Here is a 19,324-nt window from a genome sequence, read left to right as displayed (position 1 = left end):
GACTCCCAACGGTGCACGGAACTCGTTCTAAGCCGTCGCTTTCGCTTGGACGGATTAATCTAATTGATTGTTGATTCAAAAGACCGCGCCTGCCAAGTGTTTGCTCTTAGCAAGCCCTGTACAAACTGTTCCTTCTCTGTTACGTCACTTTGTTCTCTTAGAAAGCGTAAGAAAGTGTGCGAGTGTGAAAGAAAGAGAGAGAGAGAGAAAAAAGAGATGGAAGAATCGGAGGAAGACTTCGATAGCCCAAGGCATTCTAGATTTTTATCTTTTCGCGTGGTTTCCTGAAAGGACGAATGGAAAAAAGGAATAGAAAGAAAACAGAAAGAAAGAGAAAAAGAGAAAGTTAAAAGAAGGGAAAAAAGAAAATCCCTCCTAGCCCGAGGTGTTTTCCTTCGAGAGCTTTGATGCAAATCAAAGAGCTTCGAAACACGAACTAGAAAGCGTCGAATTAAAATTTACATGAAAAATAGGATAGATAAATGAAAAAAAAAAAAAGAAAAAAAAAAGAGAGAGAGAGAAGAAAAAATTTAAAACGTTGAGAGTTATTTTTGGCACATCTTTAACAACAAAAATATATTATCTCGTTTTTCTCTTTATCTCTTTTTCACAAACTAACACAGCGTCTAAACATATTTCGGAAAACGAAAACGTGAAATTTTGTACAAAAACGTGAAATTATTTTTTTGCTCGTTCCCTCTCTCTCTCTCCAACTTTGACAGGTAGGCAAACAGGAGGGGGGGGGGGGAAGGGTAGGTAACGCATCTAATAGAAAATCTCATAAAACGCGCATCGGGTGCATGAATTATTATACATATGTGATTCGAGGGGGAGGACCGACTTGCGTGAGTAACGGCTGCATAAATCTAAGCGGCAGGGCACACAGGACACACGCCGCCCGGAAAACAATAAAATCTATATTTTAATCCGTGTGCTTCGAGCGTTCCTCCTCCTCCTCCCCATACCCCTTTTTCCCTTCCTCGTATGACCCTACCTCTCTTTCTCCCTCCCTCTCGCCCTCTTTACTCATCCCTCTTTCTTTCTCTTTTTCTCTCGCTGGCTCTCCACGTCACGAGAATCCCTTCGTGGTCGAGAGGGACCAAGTGGGTTGAGGATCAACGATATGGCCGTTTGTTATTCGAAGAAGGGATTCGAACCCGTACGTGGGAACAATTCGTGTGAGAATTATTTCTATATATATAATATATATTGATGGGTGTGTGAGTATGTGTTTGTTTGTACATATATATGTATGTATATATATATATATATATATGTGTGTGTGTAAATGTATATATTATGTAGATGTAAATGTGTATGTATATATATATGAAAGAAGCCACTTGCAAAATTCAAAGAACTCTACTCTCTTTCTCTTATTTATTTAACGATAATACGTCTACTTTCAATGAAATTTCCTCTCTAATTCTTTCTTTTTTTCTTCTTTCTTTTCTTTCTTTCTCTTTCTTTCTTTTTCTCTCTATAGATATAAATTAGTTAGATGAAACGGATTCGTGTTACTCGATGTCTCGTGACAGGGTTTGAGATCCGCCCTCGGCAGTTAAAAGAAGAGGCAAACTGTTAAGGGATTCCACCGAGAAACACCCAGGGAAAACTTAACGATCTTCTCTCTCTCTCTCTCTATCCCTATCTCTACCTCTTTCTCTCTCTTTCTATCTCTTACTCTCATTCAAGGCCTTTGTTATCCGATCGTTCGTCATTATCCGCCGTCACGTTCTTCCAATTAAACGGAAAGGATACTTCTCTCCAAACGAACGAGCGAAACGTCACAACTTTAGAGTGGCCAAAGAAGATTTCATCTCGTGGAAAAGGAAAATGGAAGAAAGAGAAAGAGAAAGAGAGAAAGAAAAAGAGAAAGAGAGAGAGAGAGACTTGAAGATTTTACGACAACGAATTCGATCGAATCGAAACTCGATCGGGATTATCTACGGTTTTATAAATGCAAATAAAAGGATTGTCTGTTCTAACCGTAACGACGTACTTCTTAAGTAATATTCTTTCTTTTATTTTATTTACTCTTTTCTTCTTTTAATTGTAGTAGTAGTAATATTAATATTAATAATAATAATAATAATAATAATAGTCAACGTAGTGGTATATCGAAATTATCGAAGATGTAGTACTTTTCGTTTGATTTCATCCGTCGACGTAAGATAAGACTAACTTTCGAGTTAAGTAGAGTAACCACTTAGAAACTCGTATTATTGACGGACGAGAGTTCGTAGGCCGAACTCGAATCAAGTTATAGTTTCCCCCTTTCCAGAGTATTAATTAACCGCCGGAGCTATTACGCGAAACTAAAAATATATCTACATCTATCTATCCATCTATCTATCTATCTATCTATCAAATTGTTTCGATGTTATACTCAAATTTGTGGAGAAAGGAAAAGAAAAAGAAAAAAAAAAAAGAAAATAAAAGAGAAAAGAATAAGAAAAGAAAAACTCCCTTGACGAAGCTATTAAACTTACCGCAATGAAAAATCCACACCTTAAACTTCTTGGAATTTGAATTTTCACGCTTTAAAGAAGATTATCTTTATGAAGAGTTTAAACAAACAAAATAATTGCTAAATTTCTTTGTAGATTAAAACAAAAAAAGAAATAAGAAAGGAAGAAAGAAAGAAAATCGTAGAAAAGTAGGGAAAGAAAATCGTGGGCTTATCGTTGGCAAAGTGTTGAAAATCTCTCAGGTCCTCCTCCTCCTCTTCCTCCTCCTTCTCCTCCTCTCTGACCGAACTAAAAGTATCTACTTTTGGTCGCGTTGTTCGAAAGAAGTAACGCGTTGTTAAATCCTGCGATAAACTTACGTGTGCACCTAGCTGTTTGTGTATGTATGTGCATGTATGTATGCATGTATGCATACATGTATGTACGTGTACTTGTGTGTGTGTGCTAAGAAAAGGTGGAAGGAAGGAAGGAAGGAAGGAAGGAGAGAAAGCAGTTTAAGGGAAGGAGGGGATAGACAAAGTGGCCTTGAGACAATGTAGATAGGTCGGTGAGATAAGAAAAGGGGTGGGTGGAAGGGACAAGGGTGTGGCGAACAACAGGCTGGGCGTAGCATAAACTCTCTCTCTCTCTCTTTCTCTGAAACCTTCTCCTTGTGCCTGTATGTCTCTATATAAATGCTTGTATATGTGCTATGTATATGTGTGTGAGTATGAAAGAGAGAGAGAGAGTAAGAGTGGATGTGAAGGGTCAAAAACGGGCAAGGCGGAACGGTATTTTACCATGGGGGTTGAGTTCCTTCCCGTTGAACTCGCGGATAAGCCGATTTTACGGTTTGGTTTCTCGACAATTCCAACATAGAAAAAGTCCAACGTTCGAACTGAAAATCTCTCTTGGAGTTTTAAGCATCTACGAGATCGGATTTGCCAATTGTCCGACACACTACGATTATACGTTTTTTGAAGATCATACTTCTCGTTTTTTCCCTTCTTCCTCTTCTACTTTTTCTTCTCTTTATTTTATCGATCATAAAAGCGAGAAGTGAAAAGGACAAAAAAGAAAAGAAAAGAAAGGAAGGAAAGAAAGTAAGAGAAAATCTTTGAATAGGAGAATAAGGAAAATAATAGGTACCGAGATTTATTCCAAGATTATCTTTCGTGCTACGATATTGATTCATATGGTTTCCAATGAAAGTTGAAAGCTGTTAAGTTGATTGAACCAAGTAGTCAATTTTGAATGGAAATAGAAAAAGAAAAAGTGAGAGAGAGAGAAAGAGAGAGAAAGAGAGAGAAAGAGAGAATCTCGTTTAGGGTTAAAATTGGTAAAACGTAACTAACGACAGGACCAAAAATGCATGAAGCATGGGAGTTATCGTTCCGGGAGATTGATCAATAATATCCTTTCCAAGGAGACTAGCTAGGAATATCAGTGTTCTTGGTTATACATCAGGTGCAAATCGCTCTCTTCGCTTACTTTAATGTATCGTTGCTTCAACCAAACTACCTTTCTCTCTCTCTCTCTCTTTTACTATTTCTTGCTTTTTCTTTAAGAAAAAGCTGTATCGATTTTTCCTCCTTTTTAGTTTTCCTCTCTCTTTCTCTTTCTCTCATACACACACACACACACACTCACTATTTTTCTTATTTTCCTTTTAGTTCCTACATAAAAATAAAAGAAAAGAAAGAGAGAGAGAGAGAGAGAAAACAGAGGGAAAGAAAAAAAAAATAGGTAAAGGAAAAAAGGGAAGAAAAAAATGCTAAAAGAAATAGCAAAGCTTTGCGAAGAGCGTTCAGAATGCCGAGGTCTCGATTTTCACAAGACGCTTTCTTCGTCTCTCTCTCTCTCTTTCTCTTTCTTTCTATTTTTCTCTCTCCACCTTGAAACTCGTATCTAATCTCCCAAAGTATCGGATATCCGCAGAAAAGTGGCAGCCATCTTATACTTGGATAACTCACACCCCCCTTTTCATGCACTTTTCCTTCTATTCTATAAAATAATAATAAACGCGAAACTGATAGCACGAAGAGAAGAAGAGTTAGGATATCTTCATAACATATGAACATAAGAAACGATAAATTTATTAGTAGTATTTTTATTATCGATTTAACTTGATAAATATGTGATATATAATCGCGTTAAACACGTTTGATCACAATTTTGATTATCTCGATTTATTTGAAAATAAATTACCAAAAGTGTCGAATTATTTCCATCGTAAAATTGCCACGAATTATAGGTATATCTCAAAAATCAATGATAAATAATATAATCTAGTTAAACAAGAGGGAATAATAAAAATTTGTTCTAAAACACGGATTTCGATTCGATCGAAAGAAAAGAGACGGAAATAGAATTAAAAAGTTAGAGAGAAGAAACAGGATAAAAAAAAAAAAGTTTCTTTTTTTTCTTCCTTTCGGTGTTCCCTTTAGATTTTGATCCTTCATTTGTACGCCACAAGCATCGGATCTTCTCGAAGTGATCGTTATCTCTTCTCCAACAGCACTCCTCTTTTTCCTCTTCCTCCTCATCTTCTCGTCCTCTCGATTATTTCCTTCCCGCTGTCCAACGGGGCACAATGCCCAATCGATTCTAATCGTTCTACGTCAGGAGTTTCAAAACTCAAACTCTCTCTCTCTCTCTCTTACTCGAATACCTGGAAAATGACTAGACTTCCGTCAGATCTTCCTGATTTCGCAGAATCCTCTTCTAACTCGATCTCTACTCGATCGATCGAACAATTCTCCAAGCTGTTACTCGAAATATTGGAAAAGTGAATAGTCTCTAACTCCTCCGTCTCAACCCCTTCCTTCCTCCCTTCCTCCCTCCCTCCCATTCTCTCTCTCTCTCTCTCTTCTACGCTAACAAATTTCAATTCTCTCAAATATCGTAAATACTCTCTGTCTCTTTCCAATTGGAAGAATGTTTAATTCCTTCTTACTAAAACGCGTATTAAAACAATGATAGAAGTGAGGGAAACGAAATAAAAATAAAAAAAAAGTAAGGAAAATAAATGTAGAATAAAACAAACAAAAATAAAAAGAAGAAGAAGAAGAAGAAGAAAAAGCAATGTCACTTTTATCGAGTGAATTACCGTTATATTATTCTGCCCTGTAAGATGGTAACCGTTATTATCAACGTTTATTACGAATTACGATGTTACTATGTGAAAAAGACGAGAGTCATTCCCCTCCCCGTTCCCTCGCATCTTCCTTCCATTCTTACTTCATTCATTCTTACATTACTTTCCTTTTATAGTATCTAAATTATATACAATAATATACCTGATAACTAACTTTGTAGTATAGATATCGTAATAGTTATTCTTCTCCTTTCACCTATCAATCCACTCCCTCAACCCCCTATCCTTTCTTCTCTCTTTGATTCGAAGTTAATTCTCAAGTCCATTAGAATACTAATCGATAACTAATCAACGTTGATCGTACGAATGGTTAGTGATCTGATGTAAAATACATACTACGAGCTTCTACCTACGCCAGGCTCGTACTCCTACGCATACGTATGCGTATATTGGCCAAGGGGCACTATATTATACATGTATTATTCCTACATATACACACACATATATATACATACACATGTAAAGACGTATTATGCATGTACTCTAGGTACGTTCACTCTCTCGTTCTCTGTAACTCCTGTTAATGAGACCTAAGTCCTCGGTCTTTGTTTCAGACCGCGCAATGACCAACCAGAAAAGAGAAAGAGAGAAAGAGAGAGAGAGAGAAACGTGAGCCGTTCGTTACAGTGTTTCAGTTCCCGTGCTAATGAGGAGGTTTGGCTTTCGAGAAAGGTCATGCTAAAATCATCATTAGTGTGCGAGACGTTATATCGAAGCTTGTACCAGGCACCCCGAACTTCTCCGAAGTGAACGAAACGGAAGTAGTGTTGCGCGTGTTAAAGAAAAAAGAAAAAAAAAAAGATGAAAAGAAAAGGAAAAAGAAAACTTAATTGCTCTTTAACGAGCCCTTTTTAGCATTTAATTTTCTTTTTCTTTTCATCTTATTTTTTTCTTTTTCTTTTCCAAATAAGATATTTACATCAGATCGAAGTAAACATTTTCTTGTAATTGGAAATATTTGTGCTATATCGAATAATTTGCGGCAGCAACTGTACACAGCGTCGTTTGTTAATTTTTTTTTATTTTTTCCTAGGATCGTTCACACATTTGTTTTCTTTTTTTTTTTTTTCAATAATTAAGATTTATCAACATATATATTTGTTTAAATGGAAACACGATACAATAAAGAATTATTTTTAAAATAGTATAAAATGTGCAGTACACGGTTATGTAATATAGAAAAAAGATATGCACAGAATTCTGTTTAAGATTTTATTTCAAAATTGATGCACGCGAGGATTGTTAAAATTTATTATATAGATTATAATATTTATTATTTATTTAAAAAGAAAAACCACACATACACACAAATTGATATTTAATATTCATTATTTCGTATTATTTATCCTAATGTGTTTCATTAGTTTCATTTACTTATCGAAAATTCAAATGAGATCAAAGCAGCTTTAAGGATAGTGTTAAGAAATATATAATATTAAAAAGAACGAGACCGTGAAAAATGATGAGGAAAAGAAGAGGTGTTAGAAGATTTTCTCGGTAAGGAAGGAAGAACGAACGGGGGTGTAATAATAAAGCGTATCCACGCGCTTAAGTCGACCCTTAAATCGTAACTTTTCACGCCGTAAGATTTTTAAGCGTTACGGTTAGATACTTTCTTTTTTTTTTTTCCCTTGTCGCATAAGAGAACCGTATCTCGGCGTAAGGAAAGGAAATTCCTTTATATCCTTTTCTCTCTATCACACTTTCTCCCATTTTCTTATTCTTTCCCGTTTTCCCCATCGTTCTTTCCCCACGAGACGAGCTTTCACCCCGTACCATCGAAAAATGTGGAACCACCCCCGTGTCAGACGAAGGCACCGATCCATCATAAATTTAATATTCGAAATTTCAAGAATATCCCCCGCACACCACTTTAAAGGGCCATTCCTTCCCTTCCCTACCCTACCCTGCCGGTTATATAAATCTGTTCGATAATGTACTGCAAGATGCAGTTACCGAAGGCTGAAAGTCGCATTAGCTTCGCTCGAGTAAGAGTCACCCCGATCGTCTCGAAATGAACGAAGAAAGGAAAGAAAAAAAAAAAGAAAGAGAGGAAGAGAGAGGAAGAAAAAACTAAGTTCGAAACGATCGAACGAGAGTCGATTCATAAATCACTAGACGATGGGTATTTTGTTCTCTAGGGAATTCGTCCTGATTTTGTTAAAGCTCTCTCTTTCTCTTTCTTTCTTTCATTCTTTCTTTATTTCTTTTCTTCTTTTTTTCTTCTTTCCTTTACATTCCTTCGCGTATCTCAACGTTTTTAAATGGATTAACAATTTATTTCTCGTTGACGTTTATTATCCTTTGATTAGAGTCTCGAATGCAACGAAATACAAAAAGCAAAAGCATTTGGTAGACGTATATATAATAATAGGTACCCAACTGTTACTCAAACTTTACAAACAAAACGTTCACGAGCTCTTTACTTCATTCTCTTTCTCTCGGGGCGTAGGTATATTATTATTAAAGGAATCGGATGTCAAATTTTAATGAATTTTCTAAGTGCTAAAGTAATGAAGTTTACAATCGCGTCGAAGGTATTTCCCCGATAAGAATGTTTCGACTTGGATGACCTCGTTTTATGATATTCATGGAAATAATTAACATCGTTTGTTCGATAAAAAGCTTACATTATGCTCTGTATAATTATCAAGCAGATAACTTTGATAATTAATTATAATCCGAAAGCGCGAAATAATCTTCATTTCAAATGAAACTTATTTTTTCGATGCGTTCCGCCACGCGATGACGTAAATCGTGTATTATTCTTTTTCTTTTTTTTTTTTTAATATTAAAAAGTAGAATAAAAAGAGAAAAAAAAGTAAAAAATACTTTGGCGCGTGCGTTGCCTTGCTATTTTCATTTTATCTAACTTACTTCATATTTTTTAGTCCGTAGTATTAAAATTCATCTTCAAAAATTATATCCTCGTAGAACAAACTCGCACTTGAATCAATCATCGTCGAAACGTTGACGAAGTACTTCTATCGTTGGCAACGTTATAACTCGTTTTATATACGGGCCTAGTTGCATAAAGAAATATTCGAATATCCGATCTTGATTGGATCGCTTATTTACAATCGACGAATGAAAAATCATGTCAGCTCGCCTGGCATTTTCTTTCCCGAGTTTTTCATACTTTTCGGTGCAAAATATATAACAGCTTAGAATTTTTTTTTTTTTGTTAAACAACGGAAAGAAGAAAAAAATAAAGCCAAACGAATATAAAAGTATGACGAAGCGTATTAACCTCGTAGAATCTACTATATAGTCATTTAATATATCCAATATAATACACGCATACAAACGCGATACAAACATTTTTAATACCAATCTACGGAAAAGTTGATTTACGATATTATACGACAAAGCATACTTTTTTTTTTTTCTTTTTTTTTTTTCTGAAAGGCGTCCAAGTGTGATGAGATCACGGGGATCGTTAGTTACGGTACACTGTTCCCCTTTTCTCCGGATGATGACGGGAGAAAATGAATGCAAACGAAGCCGACGACTATGTGCTATGGTAAAACGTTAATCGAGGAATCTCGTAATTTAAATACGTTCCCTGATCACTCTCGAGAGTATTTCAACGCGCGTATCTACCTACCTACCTACCTACCTACCTATCTATCTATCTATCTACCTACTAACCTAATCGATAAACTTTGAGTTTTCAACTTTTCATACTTTTGTCCGAAGATAATCTTTATTCAACCTGACAATTATTGATGATTAGACTATCGTCAAAAATTTCAATTCCAAACGATCATTGCAAATTACATATCGATTTTTGTGTTTTAATATTATTCTCTTGTTTTTCGATCAAATTAAGAAAAAAAATAAATAAATAAAAAAGAAATGCGAAGAGTGTATAAATGTGAATTTGGATAAATCATGAAAAGGTGTTCTTTTCGATGTATTATATTCTCCCTTTTCTCTCTCTCTCACACTCTCTCTCTCTCTCTTTTATTCAACGAACTTATGCGTCAATTAGACGAGGATGGAACGTTGGCGAGTGCATGTCTGATGAGATACCAATTCGAACGTAACACCGAACTGCACTTTGCCTACCTATAAATCGTGAAAAGGGAGTAGGATAGGGAAACAGACAAACTGAAAGAGAGGAAAAGAGATAAAGATAGATAGATAGATAGAGAGAGAGAGAGAGAGAGAGAGAGAGAGAGAGAGAGAGAGAGAAGGTCAGTGGACAGCAATGCGTTTACGAATTAGCGACGCGGTCAACGGTGTTTCAAAAGTTCAGTCCGATCTCTTTCTCAACGTAACGCAAGCTCGCCAATCCAAAAGCATATCCGAATGTCTATTTCGAAACAACCAAAAAAGAGAAAAAGAAAAAAAAGGAGAAAAAATATCCTCTACGCACTTTTCGTTTTCCTTTCTAGCGTCGGCCCTTTTGATATCGAACGATCGAGAAAAAAAACAAAAAATATCACTTTTTCAAACGATGTCAAAGAAAAAAAAGAAAAAACAAAAAACAAAAAGGAAATGTCGTTCGAGTATTCGCTCTTTTCTTTTTTGTTTGTTTGTTTGTTTGTTTGTTTGTTCGTCCGTTCGTTTTTTTTTCACAACCCTTTTTACTTCCGTTTCTCATCCTCTATGCGCGTGTAGGTGTGTTGTATGTGTGTCTCTCTCTTTCTCTCTTCTTTTTCATACCCCTTCATCTTTCTCGCAATATACGTCGAAATCAAATCAATTTCGTTTAACCCCAAACGTGTTCTGCGTGGAAACACATTGACAACTCGTATATGTATAAATTAAAAGCGTAATATTTCGCTGTGATGGTGTTTAATCGCGTAAATAAGAGTATACCGTAAAGGTATATCAGTCGGTTAGTATGACAATGATGTAAGTTAATAAAATATTGTTCTGAAATAAGAGAATTTTCGTTAAAAAATTTATACAAAGATATCAAGTTTACATCTAAATATATATATATATTTTAATTGCAAATATAAAAAATGTATACTCAAAATTAGGCGACGAATTATATATTAGTAATTAAATTCCGTAAAAAGCACCAACCCCATAAGTTTATTCCTTCCTCTTTTCTCTTTTTTTTTTAACTTTCTTCAAATAATTGTAACTTATTTATTACGCGACCACTGTGTGTCATCCTAAAATTTAGTATTTACAAATGTGAGAAAAAAAGAAAAGTAGTTAAAAATAAATGCGAAAGAATTTACGTTTTCTATCGTAAATGAATGTATACATTGTATGTATGAATGCATGGATGCATGCATGCATGCATGCATGCTTGCTTGCTTGCTTGCTTGCTTGCTTGCTTGCATGCATGAATGTAGATAGGTCTATATATATATATACGTTCGTAAGAGTTATTACATAGAAAATCGAGAGAGTAGAAGGAAAATCAGTTTAAATCACGGGAGGAGCCTAGGTTCTACCGCCTATCGTGGCTAATCCTAAATCCGAAGGGAAGTTCACGACGGCGGGTATAAACCCGAGAATGTTGCGGTTGAGCCACGCTGCCTGCTCCTCTCGCCTCGAACCCCTCCAAAAGTTTCCCCTCCCCCTCACATTTAAAGGAACACATCGCTACCGTCCTCCTTGTAGTCCTCCCGTATCCTTTCCTGTATATTCCACAAATAGAGAGAGAGAGAGAGAATAAAAGAGAGATAAAGATAGAAGAAGAAAAAAATGAAAAAGAGTACTGCAATTAAAATGCAAGAAAAAGAAATACATTAATGAGAGAAAAATTAAGAAACTAAGAGACAGAGAGAGAGAGAAAAAAAAGAGAAAGAGAGGGAACAGATTAAACAGATAAAAAAGATTAAAAAAAAGATCAAGAAAGAATAAGAGAATATGAGAGAATAAATTAATGAATGTATAATATTTATTTAACTTACTCAAATATGACTGCTTATTTAAATATCCTATCTTATATTAATTTATAATACTTACTACATTTAATTAATACTATTTATATATATGTTTATTAAATCCTAATTATTACATACTATTGATTATATCTATCTAATCCAATCTGATCCTATTATTTACAAAATTATATTAAGAATATGTTCCTTGAATTGGTCAATAATTCCATCACAATTTTTTACTAACAAACCGGTAACGTATGATAAGATAGAGATAACGTAAAGATAGAGATAAACAGAGAGAGAGGGAGGGAAGTCACAGAGTGAGAGAGAGAGAGAGAAAAAGAGAAAGAGAGGGAACAAATTAAACAGATAAAACAGATTAAAAAAAAGATCAAGAAAGAATAAGAGAATATGAGAAAATAAATTAATGAATGTATAATATTTATTTAACTTACTCAAATATGACTGCCTATTTAAATATCCTATCTTATAGTAATTTATAATACTTACTACATTTAATTAATACTATCTATATATATATGTTTATTAAATCCTAATTATTACATACTATTGATTATATCTATCTAATCCAATCTGATCTTATTATTTACAAAATTATATTAAGAATATGTTCCTTGAATTGGTCAATAATTCCATCACAATTTTTTACTAACAAACCGGTAACGTATGATAAGATAGAGATAACGTAAAGATAGAGATAAACAGAGACAGAGGGAGAGAAGTCACAGAGTGAGAAAGAGAGAATAAAAAGAAAAAAACACAAAAAAGTGTTGAGGGGGGGGTAGAAAGAGAGAGGGAAAAAGAAGAGGGGAGAGTCTAGACCGACTCATCTCAACGACACGCGTTCGATATCATAAAAGCTTCGCCGATTGCATAGAAAGAAAAGGGGAAAGGGGGAAAGGGTAAGTTGAGGATCTCGAAGAGATGCCGAAGGAGAGAAAAAAGAAGAGAAATAGTAGGAAAAGGGTTCGTCCCTATCGCTAGGATCGCAAAGCGAAAGCTCCCATAAAACTGCTCCACTAACTTTTCTATTTTATCGTCGGACCATCCTGCGAGCCACTTCGACGTGACTGCATACGTAAGGGTTGCTACTATACGATTATCTCCGCGATCTTTCCCTTTCCTTAACAACTCCAAACCCCCTCCCCAATACTCTACTTCTCATCCCACCTCATCTTTTCTCTCTCTCTCTCTCCTTTTTATTCCTATGAGCACACGTATGCGTGATCTGTAGATATGTTCTACCCGTATTAGGATACTTTCTTTAGATTCTTTCATAGCCGATCACGCGAATCTTGCTGTCAAATTTAAAGAAGAAAGTTTTTCAATCGATTTGTATTTCATGGGATATTCCTGTATTTTTGTTTTATCAACCCCTCTAACGCGAGAAGAAAAACATCATTCGATGATCCCGATCATCATCATCATCATCATCATTTTGTAAACGAATTCATACGCGAACGTTTGTTTGAAAATTATTAAAGATAAATTGATTAAATTAAAAATCTAATCGATAATCAAAATAATCATAAAATATTAATCGTAATTACGACGATGTAATAATCGATTTATTATATACGATGCAATTATTTCTTTCAAATTAAATTGAAATACAAACCAAATATAATAGATTAAAATTTTACAATTGATGATTCGATATTACGTGCATTACTGTTAAAAAATAAATTATAGAATAAATAAATAAATAAATAAATAAACGAAAAAAAAAAATAGAAGGAAAAACTTATTTACCTAATCCGCTGTCATAAGAAGGAACAATCTGGTACAAATGGGTCGTAAGTCGTCACGTTAGAGGTGACAAGACGAAATATGCCGAAAAAACTCACTCTCTTGATAAATAATTATTAATAATTAAATTAAAAAAAAAATACATTATTTCTAACAATAATGTAATTCTTACGATACTAAAAAGTATTTTACATATTTATCGAAACCAGTTATGTACAACTTTAATGAGAATCACTGTAAAAGAAAAACTGACGAGACCTATATAAGAGTTAAATAATATAAGATTATTAATAATTACGTTTGTAACAACAATCCAATTCGATTGTCATGTTTCACGAGTCTTGATATCAGGTGAATACTTGGAATGAAAGAAAGAAAGAAAGAAAAGAAGAAGGGGAGAAAGAGAGAGAGAGAGACGTCTGTCTAGGAGTCTTTCTACGAAAGCTAAAAAAAAGAAAAAGACAGAGAGAGAAAGAGAGAGAGCCTCCGAGGAAATCTTCGCAGTCGACCTCAACTGCTTCGCTTCTCCTCGAGGCAGACAGGGCGGACAGAACGGATCCGCATTAACTATGGATTCCATCCTCACACTCTCTTTTTCTTTCTCTGCAATTTCTTTTTTTTTTTTCTTTCTTGCGGTCTCCTTTCCTCCTCTTCTTCGTCTTCTTCTTCTTCCTCTTCTTCTTCTTCTATTCCATTTCTACAGTAGTAATATAAAGCTGCCACTTTCTATTCTGTCTCCTAACCCGATACCAATTTTCAATGAGACTTTATCAATCGATTCGACTTTTAGAACGCGTATAAATTAAAAAAAAAAAAAGAAAACCCGACGAGAAATAACTGGGAGGAGAGGAAGGGGTATATGGAAAAAGAAACGCATCGTCAACGCGGGATTTCCCTCGTGTCCGTGACATTTCTCTCTCTCTATCTCTCTCTTTCTCTCAAACACACTTAAATAGACACAAAATTGTGAAAAAGCAAATCTATTGAATTGGAATAAGTAACTCTTTTCGCTGGGAAAAAATCATTCGTTCTACGCCAATCGAATCTAACGTTGTTCGTTTCCAACCAATGGAAAGCCTTCGAAATGGCTCGGTTTTCTTTTTTCTTCTCTTTTTTTATCCAACCAAACCCCCTTCCTTCCTCACTACTTATATTGCAGTTACTGTAAACGGAAAAAGAGAGGATATAGAGATAAAGAAAAATGAATAAGGAAGAAGAAGATAAAAATAATGTGCGAACCATGTCAAAGGATTTTCATTCGACGAGGGAGGAAAGTTAATAAAAAAAAAAAAGGGCCCACAAATTGATATAAAAATCTTGTATAAAAAGCGACTCGCGCTAGTGATGCTTGAATTTTTCTACCGTCAGTTTCTCTATCATCGTATCGCACATACCCTCCTACCCCTTTACCGATATCCTCATACCACCCCTCTAACCCCTATTCCCACCCCTTGGTGTAGTATATTTAACTTTCGACGAAGGAAAGACTCGAGAATAATTCCATTTGCTGGTTGAATCTTTTAAAGTGAATGTCGATCCCGTTTTTTCCCTGAGTTTCGTTCTATTTATTTATACGTTGCTTATTTGAAAGCTCAATAGTGGTGTTCGACGTTTTTAAGTGTTTTTTACGACATCGTTCTTTTTTCTTTTTTTAAAAAATAAAATAATAAATAAATAAAGGGAGATAAAAAGAAGAGAAAGCCGTCAATCTTTTCATTTTCTTCTTCATTTAAAAGTATTATTTTTAGTTGCTAATCTTCTAGACGGTCTCACGCGAGAAACGTGAGGTTTCCCTAGACGACTGTTTTACTTTCGACAAGGCTTCAAATTATATACCTAAGTGTACGTGTATATATTGTAGATATACAGATAGACAGATGTGTATATGTTACCTTGAAGTTGAATTCTTAAAGAGGAACGAACGCTCGTTTTACTCCTTCGCTCTCTTTTGCTCGCTTACTTTTTTTTTTTTATTTTTTTTTTCTACCTAAACCTTTTGCACTCCAACTAATTTGTTAATCTACCATCAACTTCGTGACATTTTTATAATATCACGGATAAATATTACAAAGCTTTAGAAATCCCTGAAATTTGGTAACATTTATTATAGACATTTTTTTTAATGAAAAAATTACTTATTAATTAATTAATTAATTAATTAAATCTAATATGAGAGAAATATTTAACCAAATATGCTCTTTAAAATCAATTTAAAGTAAACGGGGAAAAACAAATTAATTAAAAAATATTCTATTTGTTGACCTTTGCTAGAAGTACCTATGCAACCGCACAGTGAATACGTCATTGAATGCTATTACTAATTATTATACAATTATAAATTATTATAGCTGTCGTCACTCATAGCGGCACCCGCGGAGTGCAAAGGGTAAACCACAAGCTTTAGCTATTCATATCTTTTATAACATAGTTTCAATCGAATATACGAGAGAAAGAGAGATAGAGCTTTATGAAAATGCAAAATCCGTGTTAAAAGCATCGTCAATTAATATATAGGAAATATATATATATATATATATATATATAGATTCTCTTTCCAATATTATTATTACTGACTATAGGTAATCATTTCTAACAATCTAATTAATCTTTATTAATTACGATGAACTATTTTCCCTTTTTCCTATAATACAATATTCTATACATAATATACATAAAATCTATCTATAAACCATATGATATATTTCCTAACAGTAGAAATAAATTAGCGGATCAAATTTTAATCCCATCCCGTAGGTATCAATAATACGTTCACATGGAACGTGAAATAGTGATCTAGGTGTATAGGTTGACGAGCTAAGATGAGATAGAAAATTCAATGGATCAAACAAACGATCTCATCCTCCTTCTCCTCCTCCTCCTCCTCCTCCTTCCTACAAACTCTGATTTACCGAAGAGATCGGTTTTACTCGCGTAATGTGCTAGCACGAGATCGTTGTTGCTGTTCGCGACGAACAGCAATCGAAATCCGGTTTTGGTGGGCTTTCCGACAATCGAATTAGGATTAGGACGCGACGTAATTAATTGACCGAAATGCAGGGGGATGTATCATCGTCATTACGGGACTGGGCGTAAAGCTCAGCTGGATTAGCCAACTGCCGCGACAGATTAGCGCTTAATGATCGCAGCAACCCAAACTGATTCCAAGTTTCAAATTTCTCTCTCTCTTGCTTTAAATCGAGAGATGGTGATCATTTTTTTATTTATTTTTTTTTTAATAACTCGTTCTTAATTAGATTCATTTAAATAATATACGAGGAGTTCGTTATGTTGGTTAATAATTAACTGCAATGTTGATTCGTATTTGCGTTTACGTGTATTATTGTTTAGTTTTCGTGCATTAATATTTATGGATTGTACTTCTTATTATGATGATAAAGTTTTGAAGAATAAAGATCGGTTGCATTACGTTTAGGCTAAATTTTAAATTTGCAGTAATCAATCGCGTTAGAACTTTCATTCGGTTAGTGAATATTTTGTCGTAGCGAATAAAATGTAACCAACCAATCTAGGCATAATCAAATCTGTTTAATCGTAACAAGAAATAAAAACCACGAAACAGTAATGCATTTATGCCGTAACAATATATACAACAGCGACAAATAATTATCTACGTTATACAGATAATTATTAACCAAAGCTCTTTTTTATTTATCTATTTAAAAAAACGACAAAAAATAGATAAGATGAAAATAAAGTAAGGAGACCCAAGCCTAATTAGCGTGTTGCCTCGTTTCGTCATTAGCGTCTTATGTTATCGTTGTACAGTCTCTTCCGTTCTTAAAGTTCATAAAGCCTTAGCGCGTTCGTTCGTGTGTTTCCCCATTGGACGAGCAAACTCATTTCCCACGAGTTTTCATACGGAATCACACACAATTTTCCTTTTCGGAATATCTTCGTTCCTTTTCTCCTCGTTTCAGCGCGAGGATTTCTTTTTTCCGTCCGTGCTTACAACGTTAACTGAGACATCAGGATTCGTCGAACGGACGAACACGATTCTTTCACGAATATATTTTTTTTTCTTTTTTTCCATTCGAGTAATCGTCGAATGAACAAAACGCGGATCACTGATCGGTACGTTTGAAAAAGAGAAAAAGAAAAAAAAAAAGAAAAAGTCGCAGTATTGTCGAATACTAAACGCGAGACGAACACACCACGCTCTAACCGATTGATTTACGAATTTGTCCTTTTCCACGTGCATCAACGAGGAGTCGAATTTTTTGTTTTTTTTAGTCCTCTTTTGCCTTTGCTTTGCTTTTTCCTTTTTTTGAATTCCATTCCTTTTCACGCTCGACGCATATTCGCGCGTAATAGAAAAGGAAAAGAAAAAGAAAAAGAAAACAAAAACCATGAATATCGAAATGAAAATGAAAGCGATCAAAAACCGTATATACCGATTACGAATCTTACGACTAACATGCAAAACCCAACAACATGGGGGACGAAAAAAAAAGAAAAAAACGAACTTATAATTAAATAATATTTCGTTAATATAAGTTCGACTCTTCTCGACAAAACTCGCGACACCGGTTGTCGTTGTTGCGTCGTTGTTTTTTTTATCGATAATGTTCTCACAATGTCTCTCACATAAGAGTTTTTGTCGTCGTTGTTGAAAAATCAGTTCGAAAATCAGTGTCAGTTTGAATAAATCGTCCACATATCATCAGTCGTCTCAGTCCATTCGCGTATACTCGTGGTATTATTGGTCGCGTGCCCGGAGAAGAGTCTTTCTATAAACGTAGTTAATACTTTTCTCTGGTCGATTACTCACCACCATTCTGCGCGATAATTGGGTCGATTGCCACCAACAGGACGAGGAAGATAGGAGTCATATTGACCACCCTCTTTCTCGTCTTTCCTCGGTCACCCGTGATCACTGCACACTTAACAACACCGTCCCAGCGTGGCACCTATGAAAAAAAACAAATCACCCTCGTCATTTAACATACCACCTTTTTTCTATTCTTTTCTATTCTTTTCTTTTCTTTTCTTTTCTTTTTCACTTTGGCCCCTCGTTTCACAAAAAGGGCCCCGACGACGTAATACAATATACGTAATATGTAGTAATAGTAGTAGTAGAAGAAGAAAAAGATGATTATGATGATGATGATGATGATGATGATGATGTTGTTGATGTATCAGCAACGATGAATACGATCCTGATCTTCCACGTTGCACTAAAGATCACACGACGTTGAAAACAAGCTGAGAGATAGATAATATCGATGATCGAAATTTATATTCTCGAACGTTACTTATTATTATTATTATTATTTATCGTCAGTCTATAATCAGTTCGATCATGTTCGTACTTCGTTAGGAAGAAAAGGAATATCCCCCCAAAGTATTGGGGAACACTATTATTTGGGATATGTTATTATTTTCAGTTGATGCGCGAGTTACTCGTAAAAAAATACTTATGGGTTTTTTTTGTTGTTAACTCGCAGAGACTAAAAACGACACGATAGAAAAAGGGTTGGGAAGGGGGGAGATAAAGAAAATCGGAGACGCGCGGTTATTCGAGAACGCGCATCGTCGAAAGAACGAAATATATATACATATGTATATATACGTATGTATATATCTATCTTTGTATGTATATACGGTGCGCGCGGGTGTATATATATACGTATAATGTAAATACGTCGGCTTTCAAAGGAAAACGCCTTCGTAACTCGACTATGTCGAAAGGAATGCCACGAATGTTGTTCCTTCGAGTTTCAAGTCCCCCCACTATCCTTTTTCGTCCTTCTTGCCCTCTTCTTCTTCCTTTTCGCGTAGTACTAACGTTAGAACCGTTCCTTGATCGCGTTCTCCAACAGGAACCGATAGCTCGATTTTTCCCGAATTTATTTACATCCTTTCTACGTTCCTCCCCTTCTTCCTTCCACTTTCCTCCTCCTCCTCCTCTTCTTCTTCTTCTTCTTCTTTCCGTATGCATCGACGAAGAATCGACGATTCTCGTCGGGATAACGTCGACAATCGATTTCAAAAAGCTTTTTCGGAAAAACGTCGACCCGGTAACAAACCGAGAAAACTCGAGATAGGTATATTCACGATTTCAAAATTCTCGT

General features: G+C 35.0%; 1 protein-coding gene across 15 annotated transcripts in view; it reads right to left on the bottom strand.

Annotated features, from left to right (window-relative positions):
- Positions 1–19,324, bottom strand: part of LOC122525885 (tyrosine-protein phosphatase Lar) — a 510,813-nt gene that overhangs the window by 254,114 nt on the left and 237,375 nt on the right. For 13 of the 15 annotated variants that reach the window (XM_043648898.1, XM_043648900.1, XM_043648902.1 and 10 more), the window contains exon 3: positions 18,022–18,160. In XM_043648898.1, coding sequence (XP_043504833.1) covers positions 18,022–18,082 — 61 coding nt within the window. In that variant the 5' untranslated portion in view covers positions 18,083–18,160. The remainder of the gene's footprint in view (positions 1–18,021; positions 18,161–19,324) is intronic. The other 2 variants (XM_043648901.1, XM_043648909.1) reach the window with 1 other exon arrangement.

This window comes from Polistes fuscatus, unplaced genomic scaffold (genome assembly GCF_010416935.1).
Source record: "Polistes fuscatus isolate 324 unplaced genomic scaffold, CU_Pfus_HIC Scaffold10, whole genome shotgun sequence".
Lineage (NCBI taxonomy): Eukaryota > Metazoa > Arthropoda > Insecta > Hymenoptera > Vespidae > Polistes > Polistes fuscatus.
The sequence above is the reverse complement of the archived record's forward strand: the minus strand, read 5'-3'. Positions and strand labels throughout refer to the sequence as shown.